The sequence below is a fragment of the Eumetopias jubatus genome, unplaced genomic scaffold (assembly GCF_037043125.1).
Source record: "Eumetopias jubatus isolate StellerSeaLion01/CBP00866 unplaced genomic scaffold, mEumJub1_p1.0 scaffold_11, whole genome shotgun sequence".
NCBI classification, from domain to species: domain Eukaryota; kingdom Metazoa; phylum Chordata; class Mammalia; order Carnivora; family Otariidae; genus Eumetopias; species Eumetopias jubatus.
In genome coordinates, this window is record NW_028274817.1 from 16,296,088 (window position 1) to 16,314,587 (window position 18,500).

The following is an 18,500-nucleotide window of genomic DNA, read 5'->3' on the forward strand; positions in this document are numbered from 1 at the left end:
CTCTTCTGCCTTAAGAAAATTAACTACTATATAAAACTTCACTCGTTAAACATTAAATTATTATAAAGCTTTAAAAATGTACAAGATATGGAAGAATATAAAATAAAATTAAGAGTTCCCCCAACATCTCCCCTTGCTCACCAGAGATAACTGCTATTATCATTTCTTAAAAATGTTCTGCATCTATCTGGACACATAGAAAGTACAGGAGAGTCATGCCTCTGCAGACCCAGTTTTTTTTTTTTTTTGGTTTGGTTTTTTAATACTTGACTTGCTTTATGGATTATTAAACTAATAAAACTGTGCCCTCTGGAGGCATCCTGGCGTCGGAGGCGGGGTGGAGGTCTCTGAAGCCCAGGTCGCTGGTGCCCGAGCCCCGCAACAGACCCATTTTTACCCCAAATGGAATCACACCGTACATTCTTGACCACTGCTTCTATCTGCGGCAATGTATCTTGAATTTGGCTTCATGCCAACACATACAGATCGACTTCGTCCTTTTCACGTCCTCATAATATTCCATTTAGTACTCATGGCTTTTAAGATTCCATTCTGTCTTTTGTCCAGCTAAGGAGAACAGGGTAGAGTGGTGGGAAACAGAAATGATCGGGGCGTGGGGGAGGTATTGAGACACCTAAAGAGAGAGTGCAAGATCGCCGAGTTTTAAAACAGTGCCATGAAATTTTAGCAGCTATGGGAATCAGTTGGATCAGTACTTTGGGTTACTGCTTTGAGGAATACAGAAAATAAAGGCAAGTTTTAGGTCAAAGCCACAGGCCAGCTCTTCCTAACACTTCTGTAACCAGAAACCATGCTTAATTTACTAAAGTCCTTTGAGGATTTAAATAGCACATGGATAGAGCGAAACAGTGGATGCTATTTCAACTTTCAAAAAGTTTGGCAAGCTTTTCAACCCAAAGCTGTTTTTAAAAAATTGAGTCACCATGGGATTGGAGAGCAGTGTTTTGTCCTGGCTCCTGATCCATAGCTTGGAGATAAGAAACCAAAAAACAGAGCAAGCAATGGGGACACTTTTCCGGATGGCGGGAAAGAATACAGTAGGGCCGCAAGGGATCAGCTGGGGGACTAATATGATTTAATATTTATAGGTGATTTGGAAGAGGGAGCATAGGGCAAAATCGCTACATTGGCAGATGTCTTTACACTATTCCAATGAGGATCATAAACTTTAGGAAGACGTTTGTTTTGTAGGAGCAGGCATAAAAGTGGCCGGCAAGCTTCAATATGAATAAGCCCATGGAAATGTCTCTGGGGACACATTCCTGAAGTTCATTTCAGAAGATTTATAATAAGCCTTGCCTCTTTATCTGTGAATAGGGTCTCTGCTTCAGGCGTCAGTAGGTGCAAAGAAAGACATGATGAAGTTGCTGGTATCATCAGGAGGGAGATGGTATTTAAACAGCATTATGTGAACATAAAAGAGGAGGCTGGTAAGCTGATTGCCACAAGATATATAAATAAAGAACGCTGCTTTGCATTTCTTTAATACAGCCCCAAGGGCAACTGGTGTCTGATGGTTGGTGATCTGTGTATTCACTAATCTTCAAAGTTAAATAAGCGGAATATGTTAGGCTATCATTTCAGAAGAAATGCAATCAAATGTTCTCTTCAACTTTACTACAAAATATTTTCCTTTCCATGGGGCGCCTGGCTGGCTTGATCGAAGGAGCACCCGACTCTTGATCTTGGTGTCATGAGTTCAAGCCCCATGTTGGGTGTAGGGATTATTTTAAAAAAGTATTTTCCTTTTCATTGGATGCCTTTTAATTATGAAAGTCAGAACTAGATTTCCTGACCTCCTCTGCTACCACACGTCTTTTTCAAGGCATGTCCTTAATATTGGCAGATACATTGTATCATGGAAGGGAACACCTAACAAAACCAGATCAATATCTTCTGAAGTTGTGGAATTTTCAGTAATAAGTAATAAAGATGTCTGCCCTACCCATGTCACAGTGTGGTTGAGAAGCTCAAGTAAGCTGAATGATAAGAAACTGCCTTGCACAGTCATATGCAAAAATACAGTAGTATTAATTATTTATTGCATGTCATAATTTGGGATTACGAAGTGAGGGGCGCCTGTGTGGCTCAGTCAGTTAAGCGTCACCCTTGGGCTCAGGTCATGATCTCAGGGTCCTTGGATCAAGCCCCACGTCAGGCTTCCTGCTCAACAGGGAGTCCGCTTCTCCCTCTGCTCCTCCCCCGCCCCCCTGCTCATGCTCTCTTTCTCTCTCTCAGATAAATAAATAAATAAAATCTTAAAAAAAAGAAATATGAAGTGACTAAATTCTAGGAAATTATCCTTTATAGCTATTCGTGCAAATGTGCGAAGATTGGTATACGAGGATGTTCTTTGCGGCGTTGTATTAGCAAATTATTAGAAATAACTCCATTGTTCATCAGGGACTGGATAAATAAATTATGATACAGCCATACCGAAGAATAAGGACAAGACAGCTGTTTATGTTCTGACATGGAAATATGTCCAAGATATATATTAAGTGATAAAAATTTGCAAATCAGCATGACTAGTATACTTCCAATTTGGGTTAGAATTATGTGTTAGTAAAAGAAACCCCTAGAAGAATATAGATCAGACTGTTAGCCATGCTTCTCTCTTGGAAGGATAGGATGATGGGGGAACTTTTACTTTATGCTTTGTTTATTTCTGTACTGTTTAAATTGTTTACAATGAACATTATTATTTTTGTAATTAAAAATACAAATAAAAGAAATACGAATTTGCCCTTAACACACCGACTATCCTATTGTAATTGGGGGGAAAAATGTATCAGGCGAGGGCAAATTTATACTGTACATGGCTTGGGAATGCCTCCTGAAAAGAAACCCAACTCCAAGGCCTACAAGAAATGGTGGGAGGAGGCAGTGGAGGAGAAGGAAGAGGTAAAGGACATATAAGCATCTTTCTTTTTCCAGTGAGTAGAGAGCACACTCAGAGTTAATGTCCCTTCTGCGTGCGTGTTCCCCTAAGACGCAGGACCTCCCTTGACTAGCTCTCATCACTCTGAGTTGCCACTGGCCCTTACCCTTCTGGACACCACACTAGATCCAGAACACAATAAGGGAGGGGACTTTGTCTGCCTTGTTCTTGTTCATTGTTGTATCCCTAACTCCTTGGGGGAAAAAAAAAAAGATGTTGAATTAATGTTTGTTGACTGTTGAAGGTTCTCCATTGCAAAGAGATTCTTTCGGCAGTTGTTTACTTTTGCACCATAGGGTCATCCCGTGGTTTAAAAGGCTGAAGAGAGCTTGTGGTCAGCTTGACCACTGGCGTCAAGTATAGTCAGCTTTTATTTTGCTTGGGACCCTCCTGTGACAAACCTTTTCTTTACTGTCCCCTTTCCAGATACAGCCAGAAGGCAGCAAGGAATGGCATGAAAAATCAGTTCAACCTCCATGAGCTGAAAATGAAGGGCCCTGAGCCAGTGGTCAGTCAAATTATTGACAAGCTGAAGCACATTAACCAGGTAAGTGGTAAATTGAACAAAAATGGAAATGGGGGAAAAAAAAATGAGGGATGGTCAACGTCCGCCGCTCCACTTGTGTTCTTGGGCTTTTGGAGAGGCAGCCGTTCTTCATTTCCTTCAAAGATTCCCTCTGTGGGGGCGCCTGGGTGGCTCAGTGGGTTAAGTGTCTGGCTTGTGATTTCAGCTCAGGTCATGATCTCAGGGTCATGAGACCAAGCCTCAAGTCGGGCTCCATGCTTGGCGGGAGTCCGCTAGATTCTCTCTCTCCCTCTGCCCCTCCCCCCATGCATGCGTGCGCGCGTGCGCACGCACGCGCGCACACACACACACACACACACACACACAGTCTCTCTCTCAAATAAATAAATCTTAAAAAAAGATTCTCTCTGTTAAAAAGGACTTCTGACTCTTGTTTTTTACTCCATTTTTATTTTAAGTTTATTTTTTTTAGTAATTGCAACACCCAACCTGGAGCTCGAACCCATGACCCTGAGATCAAGAGTCACACGCTCTTCCAACTGAGCCAGCCAGATGCCCCTTCACCCCACTTTTAAATAATAAAGAAAATATTGTAATATTAGAGAAAGCTTGGAAAATGGAAACATATTTCTCACAATCCCATTATTCTATCCAAAAATATATCTCACAATCCCATCATTTTTAGCTGTTCTTTTCTAATATTTGTTCAGAAAACCACACTCACACAGACTTGTTACATAACTGGAACTACACAAGTGATTTATAGTTCTTAAAATTAACACTATATTGGAAACACTTTTTCATGTTGTCACAAATCTTCATATTAATCATTTTTTTTGTGGCTGCCTAAGATTTCTTTAAGTATTCATCATAATAGTCAGTTTGCCTTTGCTGGACATTGAGATTGCTTCAAATTTTTTACCATCATAAATAAAGCTACCTCCTGCTTTCTCCTGATCTTAGATCATTTTCTTAAAATATTGGTGTTATCAGGTTAAAAGATAGGAGCATTTTAATGCATGTTTCCAAATTGCTTTCCAACGGGGACGTGTATCAGCTTTCACTGCCACTAGGAAGATACTAGAAGACCAGCTTCACTGCACCCTTGCCAACTTCTGACTCACTGCCATGCACAGAGACACCCACAGATTCCCTTGACCTGTACACAGAGTTTTTCCTCTCATGAGGAGTTTAGTAACTAAGACACAAATAGAAGTTAGTTGTACCATCTGCTTGTGATTGCTTTGTGGCCACAATAAAAAAAATGCCACCAAAAGTGCCACCGTATACCAGAGTGACAGTGTTCCTGCTCCGTGATCCATGGGTGGGAGGGCCCTGGCACCACCAACTTCTATTTGTAGCCTGGAAAGAACTTAATGCAACTAAAATCCTTATGCAGGGGCAGAGGTTTGTGTATGAAGACACTGGCATGGCTTTATTTTTTAATATGAAGATTAGCAATGACATTTTTGTGGTTCTTAGAAAATGTTTGGAAGGGCTTTCTAATAGTGGCATATTTCACTGCAAATGGCTTTGTGAAAGTATTTACAACACACTTGGGTTTGGCTCCTCCAGTGCCTAATTAAGTGCTCTGCACTCAGTGAGCACTTAATAACCAGTTGTTAGTGCTGCTGAGCACATGATAATGGAAGTCGCTGCCTGAAAGACCCTTCTCTCTGTGAACTCCCAACCTCACGAAGTTCTGCAGAGCCCGGCTAGACGTAGTATGATTTCTCCAGAATGCGTCTCTGAAGGGTTCAGAGCACAGTGTAAACCACTTCTGTGGAGGTGTTAAGGGCATGATATGCTTCACCTGGGGACAACAGCGGTCATTGTCCTCTGAATAATTTCCCAATTATCTCTACCCGGCTCTATCTGGGGGGCTCCACTCGACTGGTTAGACCACCTCCCCCCCCACACACACACACTAGTGAGGCCAGACTCTCAGGCTGCATCACTGTGCCCCTAATCCTAAAAGGATACTATCAACAGATCTCTTTGGTCAGTGGACCTGAAGGAACACCTACTATGTGCTCAGCCAGGTGCCAGGGCCTTTGGGACCCACAAGTCTGATGCTCTGTATTCATAGCTTCCTTGGAAGGAAGCACAGGCATAGAATGTGCTTTCAGATAGAAGGCAGCCTGTGATGAAGAGCCAGAGGACGGCTGCCACTCATCCACTCTGGCTGGCTGGCGGAGGCCTGAGGTGGGCGGGGCTAGGGCAAGAAGCATCGCAGAGGGCGGGAGCGCCGAACGCTGCCATGAACAATGAGTAGGTAAAGACAAAACCAGGGAGTGGCAGGCATAAGAAAGATCAAAGGCCTGCAGATGGACTCCCCAGTGGAAAAAGGGAATGCCATATCGTATCAGACGTGGGCTTCTATGTGATCCAGTGGTCGCTACCAAATACAGCCTTACCGTCTTCTTAGCGCAGTGGGCAGCGCGTCAGTCTCATAAAAAATACAGCCTTGTAGCAAAGACGTTGAGGGTTTGATATTCATACTATGGGAGACCATGTGGGATAGTGGGAAGAACGTGGGCTTTGGATCCAGATGGATCGGAGCTTGGCTGTGGATATTACCAGGTATAGAACTTTGGGCAAGTCATCGGACCTGAGCTTTAGTTTTCTCATCTCTAGTACAGAGAGATATCAAAACCTCTCTTACAAGGTTCTTGTGCGGATTAGAAATCTTATCTATACCCCCATTATAGAAAGCTTAAATATAATTATAGATATAACATATTTTATGTATTACTTATTTTTACCTATATACACAAATATATATAACTGCATATGCCCGACAGACAGTAAATGGCAGTTGAGATGATTATAATTCAGGATTTTCTCCGTAGGCAGGACTTGAGTTTGAAAGGGAGCATTATTCCCGTACTTTTTGCCAGTCTGTCTAATCTGCTTCCCCAATTTTGTGTGACTGTAGATCCCTTTCATGTGTCTCTTCTTTGCTCCCCCATATTGTTTCCTTCCATCCCCTTCGTCTGACTTCCAGCCCCAAAAGCTGAAACCAGTTCATGGGTAGGGAGGTGTATATTATGAGAGTTGGAAAAGGCACCATTACAATTTCTTTCTCCCACCTCTGCTGTGAATATGTGTGTATGTGAACATTTTTGGTTCCCTTACAAATACCATTGAGCAACCAATTAATTCTCATTGATAGACCAGTTTTACCTGTTTAAGTAGAGCTGTTAAAATTGCTTGGGCTCCAAACACCCACAGTGACTTCTTTTTCTCATCTGTGCCCAAACACATTTGTTTTCAGACCTTCAGTAAAATTCCTAGTTTGGCTGTGACTCAGTCTGAAAGTGAGACATTTTAAGAAAGTCAAAGAAGAACGTTACAATGATGATAACGATGGTGAAGAAGATGATGATGATGTGTCGCGTTTGTATAGCACATAACCACATTTCAAAGTGATTTCATGTTCTAAAAGTCTAACTGGTTGTGCTGGGAAAAATAGTCAACCCGGGATGGTATGAGATAGAGTCCTATCACAGAATCAGTCTTTTCAAGAACTCATTGTTGCCTTTGGACATTATTTAGTCCTTACTGACGCCTGTGAGTGAGTGATATGTGATCATTGTCCCTTTTTTATAGCTAGGGAAACTGAGGCAGAAATCCACCGAAGGCTGAGTGGGCATGCTGCCAAAACATCTAGTGAGTTTGGTCGAAAATTCGATCAATCATCCAGATGTTGTTTCCTGTACACTGCCAAACATCTGGATTCATTGAATGCCTGGCTAAACTGACCTAAAGTTTTAGTGACTGGAAGGGGGGAGGTGGATAGAATCAAGTTAACTTGCCCAAGTTCACACGTAAGTGAGTGGTGAGTCTAGGAGTGTAATGGCTATTTTCCTAGGCCCCTTGCTTGGGGCTGCATCTATTAAGCTATAGTAGCGTGCTCCAACATACACATCTGTAAATGCAGAGCTACCTACTTCTCTCTATCTATGCATGTATGCCCACGTGCGTCCATCCAGATGGACCGTAGCTGGGCCATTTATGAGCACTTCCCAAAATAACTCTTCACTTTCTTCCGTGGCAATTCTCAGCTGCCTCCTTTCAGGTTATAGTTGCTGTTGGTAGCACTGGAAATAATATACTCACTAAGGGAATAAAGTAACATTATTTCCATATTGACAGTCCCATGGTGTAACCTTGAGGGGATGGGTTCAGGGTCAGGCCTGGGCCCCTTTCCTGGGAAGGCCTGCAGGTGTGGAATGGCCTCCCCTCCTCGTTCCAAGCCAGAGTTCATGTGTAACATTCCCACGATTGGAAATGAGGACCTTTTTATTTCCTTTTCAGTTTCTAATTTGTGCAAGGATTTATTGTCTTGTGTTAGCAGAGGAGTTGAACTCCTTTAAGCCCTCAGTATCAGTTCTGAAATTTGCTAGGCAATATTGCTTTAAACACACACACACACACACACACACACACACACACACACACACACACACGTTTTGTTTTTATTTTTGCCTGGAGAGAAGACTCCCCCATATACCAAGAATGATCACAATACGTTCTTACCCAGATGATACTGTGGGCCGTTTGCCCTCTAACCCAGCTCTGTTGGTGACATTTTCTCTCTCTTTAAGAGTAGCTGTGTAGTTAGTGTGAATTTAGCAGTCCCTGAGCTGTTCTCTGTTATTCCTCCCCAGGAAAATCTCGCTGTTTATTGTTTTTCCCCAGTTTCAGTTCCGGTTCAAATGAAATTCCAGAAATTGTTTCCCTGCCTGTTGTAAACAGTTGAAAAGCTCTGACACCAAATTTCATTCAAAGTTGGATAAAAGTCTCATCTGTTTGGGATGGTTGAAATGTCCTGCTGAATGGTGGGGGAGTGGACGAGATGGCCTCTTAAGATTCCTTCCAGCCGTGTGATTCCGTGATTTGTGGCTCAAGGTCAGCCTTTAACCCAGCACCCTCTTGTGAACAAGTCTTGTGACTTTATTCTCTGCTCTGCCACTCTTTTTAAAACACCCTGTTCCCAGGTCACCCCTTTCTACTTCGTAACCTCTCATCTTTTCAGATTGTTCTCTTCCCACCAGTCCTCCAAGCCTGGGCAGATGGAACTTCAACTTGCCCTTCCCTGCCCCCGCCCCCCAATTCTTCTGTCCTACTGCCTTGTGCCCATTAGGCTATGAAAACATTAAATTAGAAAACCACTTTTGCATTTATCAGCCCTCAAGTTTCCCTCCTCTGCGGCCAGATAGGTGTCCAGTCTTTGGATCAGGTTAGCCACGTGACTCCATGGGAATGATAATAATTCTGCCATATAATGGCGCAGCGCGGTTCAGTTTGTAAAGCTCTTTCATGTACATTAGATAAACTGATCTTCACAATGGCTCTGAGAAGCAGGCATCATTACCTCCATTTACCAGATGAAGAAAGGAGGGGCACAGGAAGGCCAAGTGAGTGACAGATCGTAAGTGGGAGGCCCAGACCTACGATCCAGGGCCGCCGATTTCTGGCTGTGTGCTCTTGCCTTCTGCTTCTTTGAAGCCACGCCCCACCTTGTGTCGGTTAGCAAGATCTAGACAGAGAGGACATGTACACGTGCAAGAAGCAGAAACTCCTTAATTTGTCTAACAACCTCCAAGTCCCTGATATAGTCATTTCTATGGTTGAAGCTCTGAAATCATCAGCAGAGAAAGAATAAGCACGCCATTTACCAAACCTCAATTAGAAGATTCTTACAAAACCAACTACCGTGCTTTCTGGTGTGGAAACTGAGACACTTGGTGACATGGCTTCAAGTTAGGCACAGCCCGCAAACTTTCTATTAGCTATCTCAAATTTATAAAATGATGCCAGGTGGTCAAAGAAGAATTTAACATGTAAGCAGACAGTGGGACAGCACCATTTCCATCCCGCTCCATAAACACCTGAAAAGTATTTTTAAGATGCCTGACAGATGACTCCGGTATCGTGAAAAGGCGCTGGCTTCTGAAATAGAAAGTCAAAATTTTTCATAAGTTAATTAGTAAAGTTGTTAAGTGTCAGAGAGGTTCTCAGGACATTCCTTAGCATGTGATTTAAAAACAAAATCTGGAAATGAATCTCAGGCATGATAGAAAACACTCTGAGGAACTTTTTTCAGAGTCTTCCCACAATAAAACCAGCGACAGTCGTAAAACACGGGCCTAGTCCGATGGTTGCTAGAAAAGCCAACGTTGATCTAAAATTTCGAAATAAAAGGAGAGACCATTTGAGAGGCAAATATAAATAAAAGGCCTTTCCAAATGGAATTATGTCCCAGTGTCTGTCACACTTGTTCACATACAAATAGCGTGGCAGAACTTTAGGAAGGGCCATTTCCATATGGAGCCAGAACGTGTGTGTGTGTGTGTGTGTGTGTGTGTGTGTGAGAAAGACGGAGTATCTACAATGACGTGTTAACAAGAGCCAATGAATGACTTCTGAGTTACAAAAGGACAATGTGAGTTGGTCTTTAAATAGCAGACCTAGACTCTGTGGAGCTAAACATTATTTCATGAAGTAAAAGGGAATTAGCCGATGCATTCCAAAACACATTTATCATTAAAAAATCTTCTGTCATTTTGCTTAATAGCCTGAAAAATAATTACAATGTCTGGTGGCTTTGGGGAGCATGTGTTTTTAATATCTTAATTACTATGTACAGTTTAATAACACTGCACCAAGAAGAATTCCCAAGTATTTCATATTAAATTTATTGCAAATGAGCTATTTGCTATATTTAGAAAATACAGGACTAAAGGTACGGAAATTGGGCCACGTATTTTAGTCCTTGCTTATGAAATGAAATTACTCAAATGAAACGGAAGATGAGTCGGGAGTGGCGGGCCAAAATGTTATTGGTAGCGGTGTTGGGGTAATCTTGACTTAGCAATGAAGGGAAATACGGTATCTTTTTTCACTGTAGTATTATACTCTCTTGAGTGTTTTGTTTTAGTTAGAAGTATTGGGCGTGTCAGGGGCGCCTGGGCGGCTCGGTTGGTTGAGCGTTTGACTCTTGGTTTCAGCTCAGGTCATGATCTCAGGGTCCTGGGATCGAGCCCTGCAGCGAGCTCTGTGCCCGGCAGGGAGTCTGCTTGTCCCTCTCCCTGCCGCCACTCTTGCTCTCTCTCTCAAATAAATAAATTTTTAAAAAACGGGGGGGAGGGGAACACCCAGGTGGCTCAGTTGGTGAAATGTCTGACTCCAGCTCAAGTCACGGTCTCGGGGTCCTGGGATCGAGCCCTGCGGCAGGCTCTGTGCCCGGCAGGGAGTCTGCTTGTCCTTCTGTCCCTCCCCCACTCATGCTCTCTTTGTCTCTCTCTCTTAAATAAATGAATACATAAAGTTTTGAAAAAAATGAAATATTGCACGTGTCACCTGTGGAAAGACAAGCTCTACATATGACAAGAGAATTCTATCTAATTGTAAAGGTGACCAGATTTACAAAGTTAGAGATATATTTCCAAAATAGCTATGAAATCCATGAGGTCTCATATTCTGTTCGTATCTACCTCCTGGCCAAATGCGACACATTTTTTAAAGATTTTACTTATTTATTTGAGAGAGAGCACGTGTGCACACACACCAGTGCGGGGGTGGGGGGCGGGGGGGAGGGACAGAGGGAGAGGAAGAAGCAGACTCCCTGCTGAGCAGGGAGCTCTCCTGCTGATCCCTGAGATCATGACCTGAGCCTGAGCCCAAGATAGACACTTAACCAACTGAGCCACTCAGGCTCCCCTGCAACACATTTTTTAAAAAATAAATAGGTACAAATGGTTGCTCTCTACCCCCGTAAACCTTCACTATAAGCCATGTATCAGTAAATGTATGTTCAAATACTGTTTGAGAAATTCAGAGGTAACTTTTTACATCTATCTATCTATCTATCTATCTATCTATCTATCTATCTATCTATATGATATAAATTCTCTGTTTCCTATAGCACCTAACATAGTATCATGTATAGAGTAGACATGGAACATACACAACATTTTGGTGATCAGTTTATTCAAAGGACTCAACCTTGGCTGCTCAATTTATTTCTGAATTTAGATTCCATTTAAGGCACTCCTCGCATTCGACATTGAACCAGCTTCTGTGCCAAAGGGCAGGGTTACATAAGTGCAGGGTTATCGTTAGCAGGGGCTTTTAGGTCATAGGTCTCTGGTTTTACCGGTGAATAAATTGAAGGCAAGAGAGAGAAATGACGTGTCCAGAGTCATACTGCCAGAAAACAGCAACGCCAAGTCTGGGAAATGAGCACGTTAGTATTTTGCCGTGCCATCGCTCGGCTTCCAAAGGCTCCCGTGTCAGGCGAGATGTGCTTGCAAACACGCAGGCACATTTTCCTCTACGGTGCTCCTGAGCATGGCAGAAGCCCACACTTCAGCAGTTCATCTTTGGAACCAAAAGCAGAACAGCATGAGGCAGGAACTTGCTAATTATTTATCCCTCATTACGGATATTAACCAGTGTTTGGTCAAAATGAGTACACCTTGGGGCCATCACCTCCCTGAGCCCATGGAGCAATGGCCCGCGTGGCACCGTGGGGGATGGGCGCGTCTGCTGGGATCACTGAACCCAGAGCAGGAAGAGGTAGCAGGACCTGTGGCTCACAGCCTGATATGCCCCCCTCCGCCCACCCCCCACCCCCCACCCCGGGTCTGCCTCCGGCTCCCATCCACGTTCAGGGGCCAGTCATCCTTTCGCTCTAGGGCTCTGGATCTCAGCTCCTCCACCTTCCTGGGCCCCCCTGTAACAGTTTCTCTTAGTGCATCCTCCCTCCTTCCAGAATGGCAAAATTAGCATCCTATTAGTCAGTGGGCTCTGGTGCCAGTTAGCTCAGTTGTTCAGGCAGTGTATTCAGATCGGGCTCCATAGGGAGTAGAGATGTGGGAGACGTGCTTGGTGGGGGGTTGTTCTGAGTCCCCCATTCCTATTTTAACCAGAGCTGCTACAGTTTTAAAATCTGCTTTACATATCCGTCTTGAGTAAGATTTCCCTTACACAGAGGGTTCCGACTGCTAACACAATAAAAATCTCAGGGTGCCCTTGAAGTTGACATTAAAGGTTTAAGCCCATATGAGCCATTTTTTCATTCGAGCATCCATGCAACAGATCTCCTCAATATCTACAGCACGCAAGGCTGTCACAAGAATGCCTTCCAGTCCCCGTTAGCCACCTCCTAAAATGAACTGTTGGTTAAAAGGGGGACCAAATGGGCGCGTGTGAATGGCTTGGTGGAGATATTATTCCTATTGGAAGTGATGTTCCTGGTGGAAGGCCCATGTTCTTGTACTAGTGAGCCAATAGACTCTCCTTTGAAGCTGAAGACCAACACATCTCAGTTCTCCTTGCCCGCGCCATTAGGATTCTGACGACATCCAATGGAAATAAAACTAGCTTGTCTATACAGAGCAGACACTTTTGACCCTGGATGGCAGCCCTTTGTTCATTGGCTCAACCAAATGTTTGGCCTCCGTCCTGGGTGTGCCCAGGGTTATTTGAGACCTAACCCTGTGCTGTAAACTTATTTGACACGTGACCAGAGATGTTTCCATGTTCTGTGTGGGCTCCGTGTCAGTACTTAGTAAAATGTAAAATAACAATGATGGAGTCAAGTCTGTATCCCTAACTATGTGCTTGTCTTGGATGGCAGCTGCAGTGATTTTGCATAGCAACTGTTAAGTGGAGTATTTCCAGCATTTCTAATTAATGTCAAAGTGAAAACTACATTATTAATACGCACTGGAAGATATCAGATAGTTTCCTAATAGGGTTAAAGTATGATCTTCTTTGTTTAATTAGTTGATCTGGATATTATTTTCTTCATAGTTCATATTCTGCCAGGACGTCACTTTTCAGAGTAAAATCTGTTCTGTATTATGGGCGAGCAGTTGACAAGACCAAAAAAAAGCTAAGAGAATTGCTATCACGGTCTGCCATAAATAATGAGGCCCAAGTTCACATCAGTTATACTCCAGGGCACTGAAGAGTCTTCTGGTTATTATCATGGTATCACTGTTAGCAAATTTTGAGTCATCACAATAAACAGAAGAAGAGCCAAAAGACTGGAGAGAGACCTGATTTTTTAACCTTACCTTTAATAAGGGGTAGAGGGACATCTGAGCAACTCAGTCTGTTAAGCATCTGACTCTTGATTTCAGCTCAGGTCATGTTCTAGGGTCATGAGATCGAGCCCAGCGTTGGGCTCCACACAGCTGAGCGCGGAGCCTGCTTAAGATTGTCTCTGTCTCTTTCTCTCCTTCTGCCCCTCCTCTGCACTTGCTTGCTCTCTCTCTCTTTTTCTAAAAAAACATAAGGGGTAGATATTGAACTGTGGAAACCACAAATCAGGGAGCCTGGTATCACATCTTAGTAAAATTCTAGATTAGATTCTTGGAGAGCATGAGCTTTTAAGAAGCCACCATGATGATGCCTAGGAGCCACTGTGGGCTCACTCAGAACAAATCAAGACATTTCCCTTTATGAGTGTGTGTATGTGTGTCCGATTTTACTAGATCAGGGGAATGGCACAGACACGGCATACCCACATTTCAGCAAGGTGTTTGCCAGAGATTCCTCTGATCCTTTTTAAGCAGGTGGCAAGTAATGTTGGCTAAGTGATCATATAGTTTAGTCAATGTATAGCTAATTAACCATCCTATCTGAAGAATATTTTCTTAACATATCAGTGTCAGCCTGGGGAGAGGAGTTTAGTTGTTTGCTTTGTACTTGACCCTTATCGCCTCAAGTTTTTACCAGTCACTTAACTGAAGACAGAGAAGGCATAATTTTAATATCTAGTGATGGCATGAAGCTACGTAGGGTTAGCTAATACATAGATAACACAATCAGGATCCAAAAGTATCTCAGCGGGCTGGAATGGCAGAGAAAATTAGCAAAGTGAAATTTTACAAGGATAAATGCAAACAAAGTGTTACATGTAGATTCACAAACTTGACTACAAAAGCACAACGGGGGAAACGCAGCTTAGCAGACATCTTTGTTTTTAATTATGATGGAAACAGCAATAAGGAGCAATGAAATCTTCACTGACCCACAAGAATATATCTCTCAAATAGAATGATCACTTAGCAGCTCTTTGGATGTTGTGGCCATTATTGGCAGGGTGAAGGGGAACATATACGTACGTGTGTGTTGGGGTGGGAGAGGGAGGGGCATGGAAGTGAGTGGCTGGGAAAATATTCTCTATTCTGTTTAGAGGTTCAGAAGGACTGTTTTGGGATTATAATGTTCACTGCTCCACCTGAGTTTTTGTTAAACTAGTACTACCTGCTTTAGTTGTTAAGTCTTATTGGTGTGTGATTTAAGGTCGGGGTGAAAAATCTGGGAGCCACAGCACTGTGTAATCTAGTTTGGGGAAAGTAACAAAGATCTTAGAACCAAAGATAGATCTCTGCTCAAATCTCAGGTATGTCACTTTGTGATTGTCTAGATTTAGGCCAAATTATTTAACTTCCTGGCACTCAACTTTCCTAATCTGTGAAATGGGTATACTATGATCTATCTTGAAGGGTTAGTACAAGTGTTAGAGACAGTAACACTCAATATGTTGTAGCTACTCTTTTTCTTCGTATTATGATAGTATGAAGAGTTATCATAAAGGAAAATCTGTAAAGGGAGTGACCTTTTGATTGGCTTCTCCGTGCCTCAGTTTATCAGTTTCTGGAATGGAAAGACTACAGCTTTTCTAGTTTAGATTGTTACTTAAATGATTTAAAATTCTAAATATAATAATCTAAATCCTAAAGATTCTTGGAAAAATATATCTAGCCAACCTTCGACAGATTTTTGAACTATTTAAAGTTTAGTTTGGCTCAAAGTAACTGAATGGAAAATGAAGAGGATAAATTTTTAAAAATTTATACATACATATATATATATATATATATATATATATATATATATATATATATATGGAGTGTGTGTTTAAATCAAGGTCTTCAGATTTTCCCAAGTTTGAACTCTGCCCTAAAGTGGAGGATCTATAAATAGGCAGTCTGCCCTTAGAGATCTTACCACATGATCCAGAAGTCCCATTTTATCTTCAGCCCCACCAGGACCTTTCATGGAAGGATGGTATCAGGTGAAGATACTTCAGAGCTATAAAGTCAGGGCAAGTTAATCTGCATTCCTTTTGCATTTTGCTCTCTGGTTGAAGATGGTGAGAGGTTCCTATATTTAAAACCCGGCTGACATGATATCCTTATTGGCAGATGTCTCACAGGAGGTATTTAGAATGATTCTGAGCGGCATATAACATGTTTGTGAGTGTGTGTGTATTTCACATGCCGACAGAGCACAAAGAATTCACAGGGCTTGGGACTACTGAGCTTTCTTGAGACACCATCACTCTCAGCTGTTGGGGTGATGTCACAGATGCCAGGAACACTGCCTAGGTCCCAATTCCCAAAGCTCTATTTTGCGTTGCAGAGCCTAAGGCGGACAAGACCCAGTCCATGGGCTCTACCATCAAAGAACTTTGGAATTTGTTAGCCACAGGCTGGGACCAGCAACCACTTGTTGTCTGGGCAAAAGGAAAGCTGCCCCCTGCTGCCTGAGGCTTTGTCCCTGCCTGGGATACCATGGAAAATGGGGAAGGAATCCAGACTCATTAATGAGCTAATACAAAAGATGAAGCCAAGCTAGAGGCAGTTCATTAGCTGCATATGGATTCTTGAGGGCAGTTTGAAGGATCTCCAGATCAGGACCCAGTGGCGCTGTAGCCTCTTGTTTGCCAGACCCAAGTAGAGGATAAGAGTATCCCTGTGGGAAGCAATTTCCATATTGCTGATTTCTTTTTTAGGGAATGCCATTCCTTGAGCTATTATGTAGCAAATTGGCTGATCAATAAATACAATCTGATAACCCACGGTACAAATTATTGTTAAAGCTACTGGTTTCATTATGAGATGCTGAGATGGAGCTCAGCTCTGAGCTTCTACTTGGTTGAATGGCATTTGTTCTTGTCTGTTCCTGGAAGTCACTTAAATCATGACTACTACTTCCTTTTTTAAAAGTTTTATTTATTTAAGTAATCTCTACACCCATTGTGGGGCTTGAACTCACGACCCTGAGATCAAGAGTCGCACACTCCACCGACTGAGCCAGCCAGATGCCCCTAAACCATGACTATTTCTATGATTCCTTTCAAACTGATACTCATCAGGCAAGAAACAAAGTAAAATATAATGCACACACACACACACACACACACGATATATGACTTATATATCATATCTATAAAATCTCACCTTTTATTGAGCAGTTACTTATTGAATGTCTATGTTGCAGATAGTGCTGAGTTTGGTGGGCTCTGTTGATAAAGACATAGACACACTTATAGTCACATATACATATATCATTGCCATTTGCATTCATTTGTTCAATATCGAGCAGCTCTGTGTGCTGAGCACTAGGGGTAGGGGCTGTGGACAATGATCCAGACAACTTAAATCCAATCCTTGCTTTCAAGGAGGAGGATGAAAACATCCGTACATAACTATAATCCAAGGCCTAGCGTAAGTGTCATGAGAGAAATAGAAACCAAGGACTATGCTGGCCCCAAGAAGGGAAGGATTAATTCCTACCAAGGGTATTAGACAAGACTTCAAAAATAGGTAGCCTTTAAGCCAGGCTTTGAAAGACGAGGAGAATTTTGACAGATAGCGGTGGGAAGAAAGGATCTTCCTAGCAGAGGAATGTGGTGTGAGCCATGGCACAAAGACATGAAAGTATATCCGTAAGGAGCCTTAGTCTAGAAGAGTCTGAACTTTACTCTGTTAGCGGTGGAGAGCCGGTGAAGGGATTGGAGGAAGAGAGTGGCATGGTTTGACTGGTGTTCTAGGATGTTAACTCTGCCAGGAACGTGGAGGGAGGTCTGGAGATGAGAAATTGGAGGCAAAGAGTCCATTTAAGCTTGTAGGGTTTGCGGAGCAGAGAAGGAAGGCCCGTTATTAAAATTCATTAACCTTCCTTTCCAATGCCTGGTGGAGCAGGTTAGGGGATGAGAGCTGCTCTAGCCCCGAAGTCCAGCCAATCATCTTTGGGTCATTAATGGGGACATAGGCAGGGCTGTAGCTTGCAGTGGTCTGGGTCTCAGACGAGAAGATAGCATGGCGTGACCTTCTCAAAGCAGACCAGTTACTGTATCCAGGTCCCACAGCAGAAAATTAAAAGAAAAATTCTAGTACCTCCACAGATCTGTCCCTCATTGAACCCTAAGGAGAAGTTCTCACAATGTAGTATTTAGATTCTCCGATGAATGTGTTAACTATTACTTTTTAATCAATTCGTCACACACTTTTTTTAGTCAGGATTCCAATTAAAAGTGGCTCCTTGGCTGTTGAATGTTGAGTGCCATCCATCCGTTCACTGAAGCCTCAAAAATTACCGAAACTGTGAGAAAGACTGAGAGAGATTATAGTGTTTTTCTTCAGCTGCCACTGTGGGTTCTTAGATGTGCTGGGTTTCGTGACAACCTCACAACGAGGAGTGGGGGAACCCGAGGGAAGCAGTGAGTGTTTGCCTTCTCCAACCTTCTTAAAACACATTTTCCCATTTGTTATCAATTCCTGTGTTTTTCTAATTATGGCAGCTACTTACAGTTGGTGCTGTTTCCCTAGAATGGTCTCCAGGAACTTTATAGACTTTCTCTCTAGGACCCTGCTTGTGAATTTTACCCAAGCGTATGCCGACCGTGAGCTGACCTGACCTGTCCCCAGGACCGGTGGGCTGGCACCCGGCCCTGCTCTTTGTCCCCACTGCGCCGGTCCTGTGCCCTTGCTACTCAGAGCAGATGCTAAGAAGGCAATTGAGGGGGGCGCCTGGGTGGCTCAGACGGTTAAGCGTCTGCCTTCGGCTCAGGTCATGATCCCAGGATCCTGGGATCGAGTCCCGCATCGGGCTCCCTGCTCCTTGGGAGCCTGCTTCTCTCTCTCTCTCTCTCTCTCTCCCTCTGTCTCTCATGAATAAATAAATATTTAAAAAAAAAAAAAG

General features: G+C 43.0%; 1 protein-coding gene across 4 annotated transcripts in view; it reads left to right on the forward strand.

Moving 5' to 3' along the window:
- GPC3 (glypican 3) overlaps nt 1-18,500 on the forward strand; it is a 402,420-nt gene that overhangs the window by 296,972 nt on the left and 86,948 nt on the right. For all 4 annotated transcript variants that reach the window (XM_088028917.1, XM_088028918.1, XM_088028919.1 and 1 more), the window contains one exon: nt 3,389-3,509. In XM_088028917.1, the coding sequence (XP_087885043.1) occupies nt 3,389-3,509 (121 nt within the window). The remainder of the gene's footprint in view (nt 1-3,388; nt 3,510-18,500) is intronic.